General features: G+C 36.3%; 2 protein-coding genes across 2 annotated transcripts in view; one reads left to right on the top strand and one right to left on the bottom strand.

Annotated features, from left to right (window-relative positions):
* Nucleotides 1-18,573, top strand: part of LOC108968544 (protein bicaudal C) — a gene marked incomplete in the record, with an annotated part of 334,273 nt that overhangs the window by 117,928 nt on the left and 197,772 nt on the right.
* LOC108968519 overlaps nucleotides 1-18,573 on the bottom strand; it is a 129,532-nt gene that overhangs the window by 24,308 nt on the left and 86,651 nt on the right. Inside the window, exon 3 of the mRNA XM_018932605.1 lies at nucleotides 13,506-13,714. Coding sequence (XP_018788150.1) covers nucleotides 13,506-13,714 — 209 coding nt within the window. The remainder of the gene's footprint in view (nucleotides 1-13,505; nucleotides 13,715-18,573) is intronic.

Raw genomic sequence — 18,573 nt, forward strand, 5'->3', positions numbered from 1 at the left:
AATAAATAAATAAAAAAAAAATAAAAAAAAAATTAATTAAATCGAAAATTATTTTTTGCTAAGTCGACTCGTTCGAACGTTATTCAGGATACAAATCTAAGCTTATATATGTAAGGATACAAGAGTAGAGCCCCTTCTTGTTAATATTACTATCTCCCTTCATTGTTGTGTTCAAGCCATTTGGTGCACTCATTATGTTTTTGTAGATAGACATTCTAGATTTGGTACCAGTTGGCCTCCATCAGTTCCAAGTCCGAGTTTTAGCAGCTGAGCACTCACAGAGGAAGTGTAGATCCGTTTACACATTCCTCCCGATTTTCTGGCGAATATTGTTATGAGGCAGTCTTATTTCGCGTGTTCTCCAAATAGCCACTGCCTCCTTATGGTAATTGTATTTCTATATATACTTTTCCTAGACTTATTTAAAAACTTTTTAGTTTTTAGCTTGCCATATTTTGTTCATATAAATTTAGTTATTTTTGCATTTGGTTGTAGAATTTTCATGAGTAGTCTTCTTTTTCGTTACTGAAAACAGTTCTATGACCGTTGGAAACGGTTGAAAACGTTGAAAACTTTTTTGGATCACGTTGGAGTTTATCATTAGTGGTGACAGAGCTAGCGATGCCGCCTTTCTATCTCCGTATATGATAGCGCTCTCTATCCTCTCGTAGTTATTCAATATAACTTCACGAGGCTCTTTGCCTTGTACTTCAGAGTTTGGTAGACAGGAGCAAAAAGAGATATTAAGATCCTCGGATTATAGTAACGTCCTCGACCTACTGATCCTCTTCTCTTGCAGTAACACCTAGTGAGGAAAAATTAATGAAATTGAGGTCTTTTTTGTTATATTAGTAAATAGCATCAGTTGCGTCTGGCTAGGGTTAGTCTAGTTGTTTGCATCCCATGTATGCAAATTCGTTAGGCAATTTTCATAGCCTCAGTGATTGTGGATGAGAAGTCCCTTCCCTGCGAGCATTCTTTTGAGATCTGAGAACTGGAATAGTTACTGAGGCTACATTCGTAGAATACGGTGAACGCGAAGCCCAATTTGTAGATTTTTGTCAAGGTTTTACTAACTTGTGACACGGTGCATTGTCTTTGTGAAACAGCATTTTCTTTCTCTTCAAAAGTGGCCATTTTTAGGAGATTTCATCCTTCAAATGGTCCAATAATGTAATAGTCAGTCGCTGTTGATGGTTCTACCTTCTTCAAGGCAGTCTACAAAAATTATTCCATGCGCATCCCAAAACATGGACGACATAACTTTGCCGACTGTTGCATTTTTCTATGTTTTGGAGCGGGTTCGTCGTGTGCAGTCCTCTCTGATTTGACTTTGTAGTAAAATGATATAGTCAGGTTTCATGCACTGTCACATATCGACGCAAAAACCCGTGTTTATTACGCTTGAACTATTTAATGGTCTGCTTAGGCTACTGCTTATGCTGAGGCTTATCGGCCTAAACTTTGTTTAGCATTTTCTTGTGTTCTTCTGCCTGGTTTTGATTCTTGGCATATATTATAAACGAATACTTGCGCTATGTATCCTTTTAAGCCTTAGAACATTGGTTTCTTCAGCTTCTGTAGCATTAAGGAAATAATCCCATCTGGATCCGCTTCCGTTAATCGCATATCTGATGTTAACTTTGCTTAGTATGATATCGGATAGATTTGCTGTATATGCGGCTTGTTCTGTTTGAACATTTAGTAGCGAGAGATACATGTCTATAAGAACTGCAAGCGAGTCTTCAGCAGAGAAGGTCTCTGCGTTTTCCTCCGTCTATAAATATACAACATTGGTGTGTTCGTAGAACAGTGTTTGGCTCAGCCTGGTAGATTCTTTGCAGCTTTTTGTGGATGTGCTGATGGTCTGTCATGAGTCTGCCTCAGCTTCCTGAATACTTTTTTATATTGCTTAATTAGAGGGCACAATAGATCCTAGGTCGCGAGGCAAACCTGATTTACTTATCTATATTGCTTAATTATATCTTTCTAGGATTGCCGAATTTCGGTAATATAACTTTCATTGAAAGCTCTCCCCTGTTCCGTTCTCACGGTGTTTGGGTCACAGTATCAGAAAGGAGGGTACTTGCTTTTTCTCAGAACATTTAAAGGTGTGTATACTGTAAGCGGTGGTTGAAATTATCCCGATCTTCATCTTTACTCTATCTAATTTTTGAATGCTGTTCTTTTATGGTTTCGTTATTTGCGAGGAGCTACAGATTTCTTTAATACTGTTTGTAATATCATGGTTGGTTTTGACTGCGTAGTTTGTAAGTAACACTATTCAACAAATATGAAGTAAAACATTGCGATGGATATAATAAGAAATCTGTGGGGTATTTAAGAGGTTCTCAATATGGACTTGAGTTTAAAAGTTTTCCGCTTTTTTTGTCATTTTGATAATGGTAGTGCTTTGAGAACTACACTCCTTGACTAAAACACAAAAAACTCACGTTTTGGGAATTCTTATTATCGGTTTTAGCAAACCAAAGCTTTAAGATGGTGTAATTAACTCCTTCTTCCAAGTTGGATTCGCAAGTTTCCTAAATAGTTCCCATGACTCTGGTTTCCATTTGAATATTTCGAAAAGTTTCGAGCTGAAATTTGTTAATATTTTTGGATATTTCATTGGCAATTGAATCAGAAAAAGGTTTAAATATTTGATTAAAGTTTCACTTAAGCCTTTTCCTACAAGTCACAGTAAGTTGGATGTCCCCAGTGCCACAAATGGCTCTATTATTTGTTGTATCTGCCACTCCGAATCTCAGTATAAGTAAACTGACCACCGCATTCGAACACTCTTGTTTTTGTTTTTTGTCAAGTTTAATTAAGCGCATTTCCGTTATGATTATTAAGCATATTTGCAAGTTTTCGTTTTAATTTTGTTAATATTTACATTTGAAAACTTTATAACTGACTAACCGAACGGAGTAAGGTTCAAAATGTTTTGCCACCAGAAAGTTGTTGTACCCACACGACAACAAAATAAGTGCTTGTTTACTTAACATTTGCCCCCAAAATATGTGGTGTGCATATAGTTTGTCGCTCGTGCGTGTTGTGGGTGGTCCTCAGACGCTGTCCGGTTGTCCATATTTTCCTTCAAATTGGGTTAACGAAATTTCTACACACTTTCAAAAATGTTGCAGTGTTGGTAAGAGGTAATTTTCGCATTTTATCTGCCACTTGCTCAACAACAGTTTTTAGTCAAGCTTTCTCTTTGGACTTCCGCACGATTTCCGTTCAACAGCATGCTCGGAAACTACTCACGCACACACACGCTCACATTACAACATGTGTATGAACGCGTCATAAATTACTAAAGTAATGGTGTCTTTTGTTTCCGGGAGGCAACTAGATCTTTGTTGCACCCTCGGCCAGCCCTCACTAGCTGGGAGCGCAGAAACTTCAAGCCAGCAGCATTTCGGTGAAGTTTTTAACAACCAACTAAACCGGAGCGCTGTCTGCGAACCTTAGGGGACTTATAAGGGCCGGGCCTCTCAATGTTATTGCTGTTGTTACATTTGAAGTTTCGCATTTGCGCTCTTAAATGTAAAGCAAATTAGCACTTTCAAACACTTTCATATGCCAGCGGTCATGTTGCGATGAGACGAAGGAAGTTGAGCGGTGTGGTGTTGGCTCGTGGACGACAGCAAAGCGCTGCACAGAGCAACAAGCTTGAATTTAGCTAAGTAAATGTACTCGGGGAAACATAGAGCTCAGCGCTAAAGCTGACCAGCAAATGAGCATGCAAACAGTTATGAAGATTTGGCCAAAACTTTTATTTCTAAGCTCGAAAAGATGAAGTTTAAATGAACACTTCCAACAGTCGGCAGTTGGTGCATCATGTTGGGAGTAATGTGAGACGGTGTGTGGTGAATAAGCGACTAAAACAAATAGAACGCACGTATATGTGGACTGGTTTAATAAAAAAAAAAAGCTTTATTTAATTTTCCCAATTTATTTAGTAGCGTGTTATGCGCTTATGTGTGCTGCGTAAATGGAGCGGTGTTTGTTGTTTTTCGATAACCCACAAAAGTGGTAAATGCAACTTATTATTTTCTATTAACTTGTGCCGCTAATAAGCGAGCAACCTCGTTTGTGGCTAAATTAAGAAAGGCGCTACATAAATAGGTCATAGGCTAGATATCGTCACAAACACATTTACTAATTTAGTCATGGGAACGCAAGTGCTTACACACATTCCAACAATGCTCAGCAAAGTTCTACCTCCTGCTGGTATTGCCGGTATTCTTATCTAGTAATAAAAAAATTAATGGAGACCTAAGGATTTCGCGGTCTGGGCAATTCTACTGGTTTGTTCGAAACTTAAACTTTAAACACATTGGACTTGCAACTGTGTTTTCAAAACGGTATTCATGATTTCTACTGAACCGATTTAGTAACATTCTTCGACAGTCTACTTTTTATGGACTTTCCTATGTCTGACTATGTATAGTATCTCCAAATATCAATTTTTACTAATTTCTAAGAATTCGAAACAGAAAAGAGTGATGCAAAAATTGTTTTTTTTTTTGGAAATTTTTCGAAAGTTTTCCTTATGAACTTCTCTAAGTCTGAAACTATCCGATGCCCGAATTTCAATTTTTACAAATTTTAAAAAACTCGAAACAGAAAGAAGTTGTACAGAAATATTTATTGTGAAAAAAAATATATATATATTTTCCAACTTTCCCATAATTCAGTCATTGAGGTATTATTCTAGATTACTAGGTCATTTTGGGTTTGATATAACTAGGACTGTTGTAGGGCTTATAGTCACGTGCCAATTTTTTGAGACTCCAATTTATCGCCTGTTAAATTTTGAAAATTTCGAATTTTTTAACTTTTTGTAAAAAGAATATTTTGTAGTCTTGTAATGTTAATATATAACTAATAGAAAATTAATACTACAAACAATAATGAACGTTTCTGACGACACGTAAAAACTACCTGACTCACGCCTTTGGACTAGAATAGCCCTTTAAGGGTTTCAAGGCAGAAAATGCGTTTTTGTTGTATTTTTTTTTTAGAGAAAAATAAAATAATTTTAATTTACAGAATTCAAGATAATACTTTCACAATTTTGAAAAGTTTTGAATTCCCGTGATATAATAATCGATTTTCAGGAGGAATTCAGGGAAAAGTAGCTGAGATGAGGTCGATGTTTTTCTTAAAACTATTTCAAATCCAAAGTCCTAAACATGTATGTTGCCGTAGACGACAACTGGTAATGTTGGAAGAACTAGTCAAGACTTTAAATTTTGACAAACTATCGAAAACTCAAATTAAATTTTTTTTAATGGAAATATTTACACCTCTGGCCTAATGAATCGAATCGATTACACTAAAAACGATTTCTTTCCTCGATGAAAATGTCGCCTCATTTTGTAGAAACATTATATAAATGCTCAATTACACCTTTCAAATTGTTTAATTTTTGCAAAAACTCAAAAGAAATTTTTATTATCGAGCTTAGAAAAAAGTATTATCGAGTTTAAAAAAGTAGAAAGAACGAAGAAGTTGAAAAGATGACTTTTGACTTTGCACAGGACAGAATATATACAAGCTTTTTCTGCGAAACGAAAACGCTAAAAATTAAAAAGAGCTTAAGTAACAAATACGAGTGTTAATTTTCATATTTCGGAATTAGAGAGCAATTACCGTTTTATTGCTCCACAAAATATTTTCAACTAAGTTCTTTACACTTTCTCTTGCGTTTGAATCAATTGTTGAATATTTTTTCCACTTTAATTGAGGTATCTCCAAAATTTTTGTTTTGGACGCACCAACTCTGATTTTCAGTTTCAGTCGCTTTCATATTTTTTTGACATTTCAACTATTCAACTTTTCACCATCAAATGTTTATGCGAAACTAATTACATGCTAGTCCTACTAATGCTTATGAATGTCTCAATCTTACGATAGGTCACATGGCGATCTTGCTATATCAGTTCGCACACGGTATCAATAAATTCTGAAGCATTTTGAACGACCTAACAAAATGCATGGTAGAGTGATCGGTGACCACAATGGAATTCACTATACTTTCGAAAATCCCTGGTCCTTGACAGAGCTTGAATTAAGTTCATCGATGCATTGCTGCAGAGGTAGTCCATATCGAAAGTTGTAAAAAATAATTTAGCGATTAAATTGCATTTTTATTTTGGTCGAGATAAAAAAAAAAAAAAAACAATTAGCGTTCGTATGTCAAAAAGTTCAAAAAGTTTACGTTATGCATACTTGTCTGTTGCCAGATTGCAAACTAGGGTTGCCAAATTCCGAAATATAAAAGGCAATCTACATATGTCATTTAGAGATATAAAAATAGTTTCAATGTACATTCTCAACAATTGCAAAGCAAAATTCCTTTTTTACAATTCACAGGTACATACAGGGTGTCCCAATGATTAATCTATAGTTGACGAAGTAGTACACAATTCCGAGCATATTTTGAATGAATTTGGCGAACTGCTCTTAGCCGCCACACTTTCATTATTTTTACTATTTTTGAAATAATATTTAATCTTGAAGTCACGTTTTTCCATCGTGTAACTAATAACATTTTGTTATAGTATAGTTATAGTTTCTCAGTCAGATTTTGGTATTAAAAAGTGGCGAATTCCAATTTGAAAGAAATCATGTCTTACCTCTTGCATAAGACTTTAACTTGGTTGATGATTTTGAAATTGTTGTTATTGTTGCAATTGTGGCTGTAGAAAGTATTGCCGTAATAATTTTGAGGAACGCTGTCGAATTGATAGTTACTAACTGCTTATAAATATGTGTCCCTTCTTTGTAATTCTTCAAATCAGTAACCATTGATGTTGCTGCAACCTAAATTTTTATACTCTCGCAACAATGTTGCTAAAGAGAGTATTATAGTTTTGTTCACATAACGGTTGTTTGTAAGTCCTAAAACTAAAAGAGTCAGATATAGGGTTATATATTCCAAAATGATCAGGGTGACGAGTAGAGTTGAAATCCGGATGTCTGTCTGTCCGTCCGTCCGTCTGACCGTCTGTCCGTGCAATCTGTAACTTGAGTAAAAATTGAGATATCATGATGAAACTTGGTACTCGTATTTCTTGGCTCCATAAGAAGGTTAAGTTCGAAGATGGGCAAAATCGGCCTACTGCCACGCCCACAAAATGGCGAAAACCGAAAACATATAAAGTGTCATAACTAAGATATAAATAAAGATATTAAAGTAAAATTTGGCAAAAAGGATCACATTAGGGAGGGGCATATTTGGCCGTAACTTTTTGGAAAAGTGGGCGTGGCCCCGCCCCCTACTAAGTTTTTTGTACATATCTCGGAAACTGCTACAGCTATGTCAACCAAACTCTATAGAGTCGTTCCCTTCAGCCATTTTCATATACAGTTCAAAAATGGAAGAAATCGGATAATAACCACGCCCACCTCCCATACAAAGGTTATGTTGAAAATCACTAAAAGTGTGTTAACCGACTAACGAAAAACGTCAAAAACACTAAATTTTACTGAAGAAATGGCAGAAGGAAGCTGCACCCAGGCTTTTTTTAAAAATTGAAAATGGGCGTGGCGACGTCCAATTATGGACCAAAAACCATATCTCAGGAACTACTCCACCGATTTCAATAAAATTCGGTATGTAATATTTTCTTAACACCCTGATGACATGTACGAAATATGGGTGAACTCGGTTCACAACCACGCCTTCTTTTAATATAACGCTATTTTGAATTCTATCTGATGCCTTCTCTGTATAATATATACATTAGGAACCAATGATGATAGCGGAATAAAACTTTGCACAAATACGGTATTTGAGCTGAGGTATCCCTTGTGGAAAAATTGTCGTGATCGGACTATAACTTTTCAATGCAATTAAAATAAATGAAAATACAATTCAATACTCAAAGTACACAAATTGAGCTAATCTAATTAATTTACAGCAAAATAAAAAATATGTAAATGACGGACAATGAAATCTCGATTATCACTTTATCATGCGAGAGTATAAAATGTTCGGTGACACCCGAACTTAGCCCTTCCTTACTTGTTTAATATCATTTTGAATTTTGGTTTATTCCAGTCATCTGATATCACGCAATGTGATGTATTTGTTGCAAGAGCTTATGGTGTGCCGTGAAATTGGAGTGATTCTTTGGTTTTTAATGTATCATATACGAGTTTGAAGCGAGGGACTTAAATCAAGTAATGTCAACATCATATTTTGCTTTGCGACACGACATTAAATCAAACATAATTTTAGAAGAATAAAAAATCCCCTTCCAAAAGTAAAAGCTCTCTGAAATCACATATTTTACTTTATCATATTTAATTAACGTTATTGGCACGACGCCTGGAATTTTTAATTTTAATTCCACTGTAATTTTGACACTTCCTCCACTCAGCATTAGTGCTCCACTGGCCATACATTTAACTGGGACTATTGCTACCGGCACCTCAAATTAATTCATTCCTTGTCAAATCAAAATGATTAAAGGTATGCCATATCAATGGTGGTTTTTCTAAGCTCTTGAGAAAATATTTATACCGCAGTAAATTACACAGTTGTTACCAAGCAACCTTTTGTGTAAGTACACGGTAGAGTGTCATGAATACCAATGATTTTGTTGTCGTGCTTTATTTCGTGTTTATATTTGCTAACTTTTATTTGGCTTTCATTGTTGGGTACACATTTATACCTGCTAATTACAGAATAAACAAATCGAGCTCAACAAATTCACACCGGCTGGGTAAACATATGCCGGCTTATGCCACACATGCACTGGGGCGCTCACATACAACAACCCTACAACGACCCTGACAACAGTGCCCACCGTGATTTAACAATATTTGTCCTCGTGCCATGTTGTGTGGTCATTCACTTGTCAAAGTGCCCAATGCATTAACCTTTATTATGTGTCTATATTAACTCAACTTTTATGCATACACCGTTATTTTAGTAATATTCCAGGAGCATGGCTTTCGATTACTTAATTACAATCAGCTAGCATTTCATAAAAAAAAAGAAAAAACTTTAATTAGTCGCTTTTATCGATTTGTGGAATATTTACGATACGCTGCGTTACGAGGAATTAATTCTTTTGTAACGGTTCTCCATCGATAGCAAGTAAACATAATTTAATCAAAATTGTAATACTTTTGATACGAGAAATCTCTGTTTGTCCAATGTACAGCTTGAATAAGAAAGGACATTCGCCTTTTTAAGGAGCATTCACATTCGTTGCTTGTGACCAGTAGACTGTCATGTGACTAGCTGGTTCAATGAACACACCTGCACATGCCCAACATGCAACATGCAACAACCATGGCATACACATGCAAGATATGCGGAAAAATGTAAGCTGTGTTTGGAAAAAGAACAGTTACGTAGTTGGTGAGTTTCTGCGCAAGTGAATAAAAAGGACGACGAACGAGACGTCAACTAGAGAAATTGTACCAGCAAACGAGGAAAAAAATATAATTGGCACCGGCTTCATGGATTTGGCATAGCAGCGGCAAGCACACATGCTGCCCTCATAAAAGGTGGCAAAATGTGAGAATTTCACACACAGCAAGTAAAGGCAAATAAAACGAAAAACAATTGGGCGCTCGAAGAGACGAAATAAAAACAAACTGCCTCCAACGAAGCCTTTGACACTTTCAAAATTAACAAGCAGTATAGCAACCCTGTGTGTGTTGTGTTTTGGTGCTGTTGCTGAATCATGGTGCTAGAAAATTAAAAATTATGTGTGCTTATATTTACGTTGCAACATGTTGCACAGGTGTAATAAACACAATGGCGCAGGGAGTAAACACGTGAAAGTGAAGTTTTTGTGAAAAGAGTTTCGAAACTAAGTCGACAGTCGACAGCTGACAGCAAAAATTGAAAACAAAGCCTTTGAGATTCATAGTATGTGTGTGGCAAGTAAAATGAGCTGGCTTTAAACATGTGCTTACTAAAAGCAAATTAGTTTTATGAAAAATCCTTGAATGGCAAAATTTTCACTTAATTAAAAACTTCGAATTATGTTATGAGAAACGACATTGATCGAGGTTAATGAATATTGATAGCTAAAGGTATTTATATTCAATATTCAACGATTATGTCAAGAGAGAAATTTTCGGTTATATTTTGAGCTTATTATACCCTCAACAATGCATGAAGTTCGTTATATACAGAAGCATTCGTCCCTATGGAGCAGATACTTTAATGCTTAGCGTGACGAGCAGCATCGATTTAGCCAAGTCCGGCTGTCTGACTGTATATACGCGAAGTTCTTCCTAAGTTTTAGACATATGGATCCGAAATTTCGCACATATCCTTCTCACTTTACCGGAACCAACCATATCGGAGTATACTTCATATAGCTGCCATACAAACTCAACGGTCGCATTCAAGTGCTGGTATGGACAACTTTATCATTTGGAAAGATTTCTTCACGAAATTTTACACCAATTATTATCCCAGCTAACACTACAATCTCCGATCAAATTGTTTCGATCAGACAACTATATCATATAGTTGCCAATTCAGACTTTGTATGGAAAACTTTTTGTATTTATTTACATATTCTATTTTTAGTGCATTCAAGTAAAATTTTGTTGTTATAATTTAAATTTTAAGCATAATTTAATCTTAAATGGACAAGTTTGTGAACAAGTTGAGCTTTAAATCATGCAAAACTTAAACTGAGTAGCAGCGCGCACAATTTCCTGGCGTACGCATACGTTCGCAGCCAGCAATTGCAATAAAATTGTGTGTCAGGGTACATAAAACCATAAAACATATAAAAACGAACAATCGCTACCATTAACAACGCCAGCAGTAAAGTATGCTGAAGTTGAAAGTGCAACTGGCTTTGTTTTCGGCAACAAAAGGGGCACGCACCAGTCGAGTTTTGCTCTTTTAACTTATTTTAAACTTTTTAATATCGTTTGATATCCGCCTTCTACTTTTCTTCAAGATTTGTCACACACATACGCGCATAAACTTGTGCTTAACTTTGACGCGCTCGCTTTACTTGCGTATTTGGTGGACACGGCGTATGAGTGACATGCTCTTGCTCTGTGCATATACTTAGCTTATGATATGTACGAGTTTATAGACACTTATATATGTGTGTATGCAAGGATAATGTGCATATTCGCTCTGTTTATACTTGCTTTTGTCTTTAATTTTAGTTTTGAACATGTGATGTCCGCCGAGTGTGTTGTTGTTTTAAAGATTAAAGTTTATCCTTGGGTGGGAGAAAATGTAGCCGATTGGTGCTGCTATGACAGGCAATTTCAGTTGAAGTGTTATTTCCGCTAGATTAGCTTACTATTATAAGCTTATTGATACTATAGCCAAAATCTCTGTGGTTTACTTTGCTCTTATGACGCAACTTTTCGACTTAAGAGACTCTTAAGAGAAAAGCAGTTTAAACCAAATAAATATGTTTCTCGACTTTTTGTCAGACTAATGCTTTCGTAGACGTTTAAAATTTGTAAATAAATTTAAACTTAAATTCATTTGCATAGACAATTAAATTAATGTAATTGTGTTTCACCACTAGAAGAATTCAAAAAGCTATTCGAACTTTTACCAAAGTATCAGCAATTGCAAATATTGCTGCTTTAAAATCAAAGGCGTGTAAACAAGCAATTACCGCCAGCGCAGCACTCCAACAATCAAAAGCAATTAATTTTGAAATTCCATGGCTGAATTCTGAGCCTCACTGCTGCGCATCGAAAGCAATTGGCAGTGGAAAAATGTGTAACGGTAATAAAAAGTAATGAATATTCAAGTCAAAGCGCAAAGTTTTAATTCAACAAGCAGCCAATCTAACTTCATTCGCTCTACATTTGAGAGTCTTCCAAGCAGCAACACTTTGAAAACACGCAGCGCGCTCTGCGGTGACGGCGCCAAATAGAGTGACAGTAATGAAACCACACTCCGTGCGCCAAGTTGTTGTCAGCATTGAATACAAACACGAAAGTTTCATGCACACAGCAACTTATATAATTTCGAAATATGAATTTTGTCGACATTCTTGCGTTCTACTGCTTGCTGCTGTCGGATAGAGGCCACCACTCTAGGAATGTACACAATGTAAATAAGCAACGTGCGCGAAATTGCGGTTACAAAGTTCACGTGTTTATTTGTCGACATGCGCGGTTTCTGCGCTCAACTATTTAAGCAATTCAGCTTTTGAGATGGTACATTGAAGCCGTCTTTAGCACTGGGCGAATATTTGTTAATGGCTACAGCAAGTGTTAATAAGCAACGTAGTTGCAACGTTTAGGTAATGTCTGGACAGGATTTGTTTCTTTAAAGCGTGTATATAAATATATGAGATGAGTTCATAAAATAACTTTGACTTTAGTTTTTTTCTTTTTTGAAAGAAATATTGGGTAGTCGAAAAAGTATTTTCGTATTTTGTCAATAGATGACGCTGCAGTCGTGGTTGGAATGGTAAGATTTTAAGTTTCGTTTTCCCAAAAAATTGAATTCGGGAGAGTTGAAAAAAAAAAACGTACAGCGGTTCAAAAATAGTGAGAATAATGAAATAATTCGCTTAATTTTGAAATTTTTGTTTAAACAAGAGAAGAATATTGCTTAACCACACACATCTTTGACGATTCGGCAAGAACTGGGAGAGCTTGGCTGGGAAGTTTTGATGCATCCACCATATAGCGCTGACCTTGCACCATCGGACAACCGTTTGTTTCGGTCAATGCAGAACTCCCTTAATAAAGTAAAGTTGGCTTCAACAGCAGCCTGTAAAAAGCACTTGTAGCAGTTTTTCGCCGAGAAACCAGTAAAGTTTTATACTGATGGAATAAAGTCTCTGACGGAAAAATAGCAAAAAGTGATCGACCAAAATGGTTCATTAAAGTTGATTATAGATATTGAAAAATAAAAAGTTGAACTTTGAACAGAAAGTTGAAAATACTTTTTTGACTACCACATATGAGATTTGTACAAAACATGTACGTAGATTTTGTTCTTTTTTAAAGAAATATTTCTGCATTCGTACATTAATGTTGGCCTTCCGAACAGTCTCCATTGGATATTATACACTTTTGCCAGCGCTCTTCCAATCGTGAAGTTTCTTCTCAAATTCGATTTCGGGATAGTCTTTAGCCCATTCAGTGATTTCATTTACCTTGTAAAACGGCGGCGCCTTAAGGTTCTTTCTATTTTACGAAAATTGACACGGTGCCACGCAAGGCCAATATGGAGGTTTAAGCATCGTTACATTGTTGTTTTTGGCAAAAAATTTACAAACAAACAACGAGGTATGAGCTTCTAATAAACGAGTATTGAACAAGCAAGCAATGAATACAACTGATAATTGTACTTCAGGGTAAGCCAACATAAGAAACCCGCAAAGTTTTTAATTCTAATTAACAATTCTCGTAATTGCTAAACGCTCCTCGGTTTCGTTCAGTACCAGTTTCTTCTCGTTTGAGAACGAGAATTTTTTTTCTATACCGGAAATTCGAATATAATTTCATATTTTTTTACTTACCTCTACTCTCACGCCTGTTATCTGGTAGACTTTAATTGCTGGCGTTTCTTTCGGCGTAAAACTGTAGAATTCGCGCCGTCCTTTATACCATTTCACTGAGTACAGACTGTCGCCCTCCAAGTCGTAGAGACACTTCAATGTCACCTTTTCACCGCGTCGCGCGGCATGTGGAATTTTGACGCGTACGTCTCGCAGTGAAGTAACGAAATCTGAAACGAGATATTTTTGAAAATTAGCCGAAGTTTTGAAAATGTTAATATATATTTTTCTTTAGGTATATAATTGAAAAGCAGTCAACTGTTATTTCATTTTATTATTGAGTAAAGTATGAGTTTGCTTCCGCAATGAACTCTTTGTTTAATACATTTTAATACTGAATGTAGAATTAACTATTAAACTCTACGTGCAAAAGTATGCTGCACCGAATGCTAAACTATTGAACTCTGCGTCCAAAATTATACATCGACGAAGAATATACTCTTTCTTGAAATGCTTAATAATCCTCCTGTAAACCCTAATTGTTTCAGCATTTGTTGAGGCGCGCAATTAATTAGTGCCCTTTTGTTTTGATTTCGAATAACATTAAAATCGTCTTGAACGCGTTTTGTGGCCTACATTTTGGCGCATCAAACTTTGGCTAATGAATTCGCATTCGAAGGCGCATAATCACAAATAAGCAATATCGATAAATCACACAAAGGTTTGGGCAATAAAATATGCCTGGCCTTATGCAGAGCTCGTAGAATATTCACCGTTGTATAGTAAACATATTTTTGTTGAACCATTAATTAAAGAAAAATCGCGAACAATATTTGAAACCGCAAGCACATAATTTATTTGTCCGATTTAAATGATGTTGCCATGACAGATGCGGTCGTTTCGTTGTGGTCGCCTGGCCCATTGACAACCTTTGAGACGCAGACACTTTTGCCAGGCTTTCTATTTTCAGCTATTACCTACTGCCTTCCTGTATCGTTCATTTGCTATTTTAACTCAAACGGAACGTCAAGGTTATTATACATTTATATTATTTATTTTAATGGCGAATCGTGCTCAACTTGTGATATGGAAAATTGTCATGCGGCTTGCGGTGTAAAGTGCAAATTCTTGTCGGTGGTGTATTCCTTCAAACACGGCGGCGCTGCGCTGATTAACTTTCAATACTCAATACACTCAGGTGGTGGGCATGAACGGGCTGGCGCAGCGTAATACAATATTTATGGCCTACATTTAGGCACAGGCCCTGCATTCCAATACAGTTTGCTGTCATATTAGTGTCGTCGCATATTATTTGCGCTACTCTACTGTTGTACTCATTACACGAAGTACGTTTGCGCTGTTTTTATGACAGCCAATGTCTGTTTGGAATTTATTTCTGTTTGCCCTCAACCTTTCTGTATCGGCATTGCAACTTTTTTTACTTGGATTGAATACCTTTTCGCTGCTTCGTGTTTACTGCTCTCAGTTTGTTTATCACTTTTTGGTTTTGTTTTCTGCTGCTGCCTTCATATTTTTTGCCGTTTGGTAGGCCAGTAATTACGGCGAGACATGCAAGGTTCGATATGCTCCAATGTTTTTGATTCGGTTGGTTGCATGGCTTTATGGTTGATCAGCGTTCCCTCCGAAAAGGCACTGCTATCTCAACTACTTTGTTTGAGTGCGTACGTATGGCTGTTTTCGTTTTCGTTTTTTTTTTTTTTTTTGTTGATTTGTCTGCACGTGTGCGTTTGTCGGGAGGTTTGTGCTTGTCTGCACTTCATTTTATCGGTTAATACAATTCATTTTCAATTTACGACAATCACTTGTGGGTTATTTTAATTTATGTAAAAGTAAAAGGAATGCCTTCCATGCTTTTCGGATATGGTAACAACGAATTTATTGCTTGCCATTGCCTAGCTTATTATGCCGTAAATATAACATACGACTGCGCCTCTAATGCAAACATGCCGATAAATGTAGTCGCTTCTTTATGACACTCAATAAGACTTCTAAGTTGCTCTTATTGCAATAATATTGGCAAAACAGTTGAGACTTTTTGAAACTTATTTTATGTACTAGTTATGTATTGACTTTTTGCGAAGTTATTACCATAAAAAGAAACTCTCCTAAAGAATAAGCAGATCCGCGAACCATGCGAGCGTATTCGCCTTATAGGTAGTCGAAAAGTCTTTTTCGTCGTGTTTTATATTTGTAATGAATTTTAATGAACAAAATATACCATTTTTATCGACCACATTTTGCCTATTGTTATGGTAGAGATTATTCCAACAGTGCAATATTTTCAGAAATGATGAATCTTTTAAATTAATGTGAACAATGAATTCTCGTATGCCAAACATTCTGAGTCGATATAGTATTAAGAAGTCAAACTTAACGGCAAGCTTGTGAGATGCATATTGTTTAGGTGTCTAAGCTTGTTAAAACTTGGGAAATAAAGGGCAACCTTCGTATGAAATTGTATAACTAATTCAGTGTGAGATTGAGAACTAAAGGTTCTATAGACCTCTTTTTAACCATTAGAACAATTGATTTATTCTGAAAGTTAAGTAGGGCTCCAAATTTTTTATATATTCAGAACAGCTGTAAGACATTCTCCACACACTTTTCTTCAATAATTTGCTTTGGCTATGACAAGGTGCTTCTGTTAACTTTAAGCGCGCCTACATAGTTACAGAGGAAGAAGAAGACCTCCACTCCGCTGGAAGGACCAGGTCCAATTGGCGCCACATAGCGAAAAGAAGAAACGACTGTCGCGCTGTTGTTAACTCGGCTATAATCGGGTAAGCGGTGTTTACGCCAGTTAAGAAGAAGAAGAAGACATGTTTATAATGTTCAGTACTACAAAAAATTGACACCCATTAAATATTTGGAAGGTTAAACACCTGTTTTGCGAAAACTTCCTTATCTCACCTCCGCGCATCGTTTTTAATGTGAACTTGCCTCCCTGAATACCTTCATAAATTTATCAATATTTCACTTTTAAACTCTAACGACTAGACGCTCATGCTCTCACCATTCACTCACTCACTCACTGTCAAGCAAGTTTCGTCATCGTACATCCCGGTGTCGTTAGAAACTTTTCAAACGCTTACATGCTTACGCGCGAAGCTGAATTCCATTGAGAGCAAGCGCATCCACTTCATTTGACTTTGTGTCAACAAAAGTTGGCAACTTCAATGAAAGTTGCCAGCGAAACACGAGTGGATATCTGACATAGTTATAGAAACACTGGCAGCTGCTGTTGCGCCGCGACTTAGCTGGATGCGAAAAAGGCAAGTTCCAAGCCCACTTGCTCAGTCACACATGCGCACAAGCACTTTGGTGAAGGTGTTGCCGGAACATTTGTACTAAACTTGTGTACCCCACATGCAAAGTGTCGTAAGAAGTCGAACACGGAACTTACATGTATGACAAATGTTTCGCCTGCGTGTTTGTTTTGCTTGTATTTGTGCGCTTGTTTCGTAACATTTCGTCAATTACTGGTGTTTCGAGTTGCAGCGCTACCAAGTCACTTCAACAAATTGGGTTACTGGTGCTGAGGTGAAAATAAAAATATAGTGTTTCTCAAACGAGCGCTATTGCGGAACATTACAACAATAACGAATCACAGCGAAAACGAAGGCAAAAGAGTGCACGGTTTGTGTGAACCGGAGTGAGGCTTGTATCTGAAGATCAATAGTTGCACATAAATAATAAGGTAGTGCTTTGAGAAATTTATGAAAAATAGGCTGTCATGGTACACTACACCATACTTTAAATATAAAAAAATAGCTAACTTCCTTCAGCATTTTCATATAGGTAAGGTTAATCTGGTAGACCAATAAGCCATCCATATATCAGTTCGGTCCTTTGCGAAGCCGTGATGGAGCTCACTTGCTAAGTTCAAGAGCAGTAGTCATCGTGTTCGTCGAACTAAAGAGTTACTGAAACATTTGTTGACACGCAAAGCAGAACTTCTCCACTAAAAAAAATCGCGAAGCAATTACAGAGGGTTATAACGGAAATCATATCCGTTTGTTTGAACATTAGATATAGTGTAATCGATTCACTACTCTCCAATGTGTGGTGAATCAAAAACAGACAATATTGAATCAAAACTCGCATTAAGCGTCGGTAGGTCTTGTATGCGTAGGTGTATAAAAATAAATAATATCAGAATGTTGCGATGATACTTCGTGGTTAAAAATAATCTTCGCTCAGATTTGTGACACGAAATTTACGGTTGCTTGCGTTGAAATGCTTTTGCGTCACTTTTAATTTGGCTACTAAGCAACGTAGCATGAAGAGAATATAATATTCGGCTGAGGATGTCTTGTATGTGCTAGCGCTTTGTCAAATCTCTGAAAGATGAGCAGGCGAATAATAATTTTAGTATTTTTGGGAAGACAAGAAAAGGAAGAAGTGCGTTGTTTGGGGGAAGGAAATGAAACAGACTAAATTATCGAAAATTATCGAAAGTTATCTAAAATAATTTATTATGTGAAATACTCAGGAGAAAAATTTTACCATACTCTTGAGGCCAAAACAAAGAAAAGAAAAAAAAAAACATTTTGATGAAGTGCATTTTTGGTTGAAGGAGAGAAAATTAGCAATATAGAAGAAGGATACTGATAGGTTTTCTTTTATGTACATAAGGAAGTCTATTACTAGCCATACGTAATCTTATTAGGCAGTCCTTGAAAGTTTCTTTGACAACATTCATGTGATATTGACAAATCATTTTATTGCTTTTTCGCTTCTTTTTTCTATTTTCTTCCATTTAACTCTTTGATTTTTAGTTATACTTTTTTCTGGCATTATTCTGTCTTAGTACGCAAGCTTTCATAACTTTTCATAAAATTAAAGTCGATTTTTTGCAATTCGATTGCTTATATACCCCATTCAATGTGACTGTATGCGAGCCAGCAACAGTAACATATATGCGTGTGTAGGTTTGCAGGAGATTTTCGTGCACTTACTTTTATCCGCAATAAATTTTTTGCTCATCACATGTGCACACATGCCAAAGACAGACAGACACATAAAAGGCACTCATTTACCGATTTTTCATAGTATACACATTCCCATA

The sequence above is a fragment of the Bactrocera latifrons genome, unplaced genomic scaffold (assembly GCF_001853355.1).
Source record: "Bactrocera latifrons isolate USDA-ARS-PBARC rearing strain unplaced genomic scaffold, ASM185335v1 scaffold_22, whole genome shotgun sequence".
NCBI lineage: Eukaryota > Metazoa > Arthropoda > Insecta > Diptera > Tephritidae > Bactrocera > Bactrocera latifrons.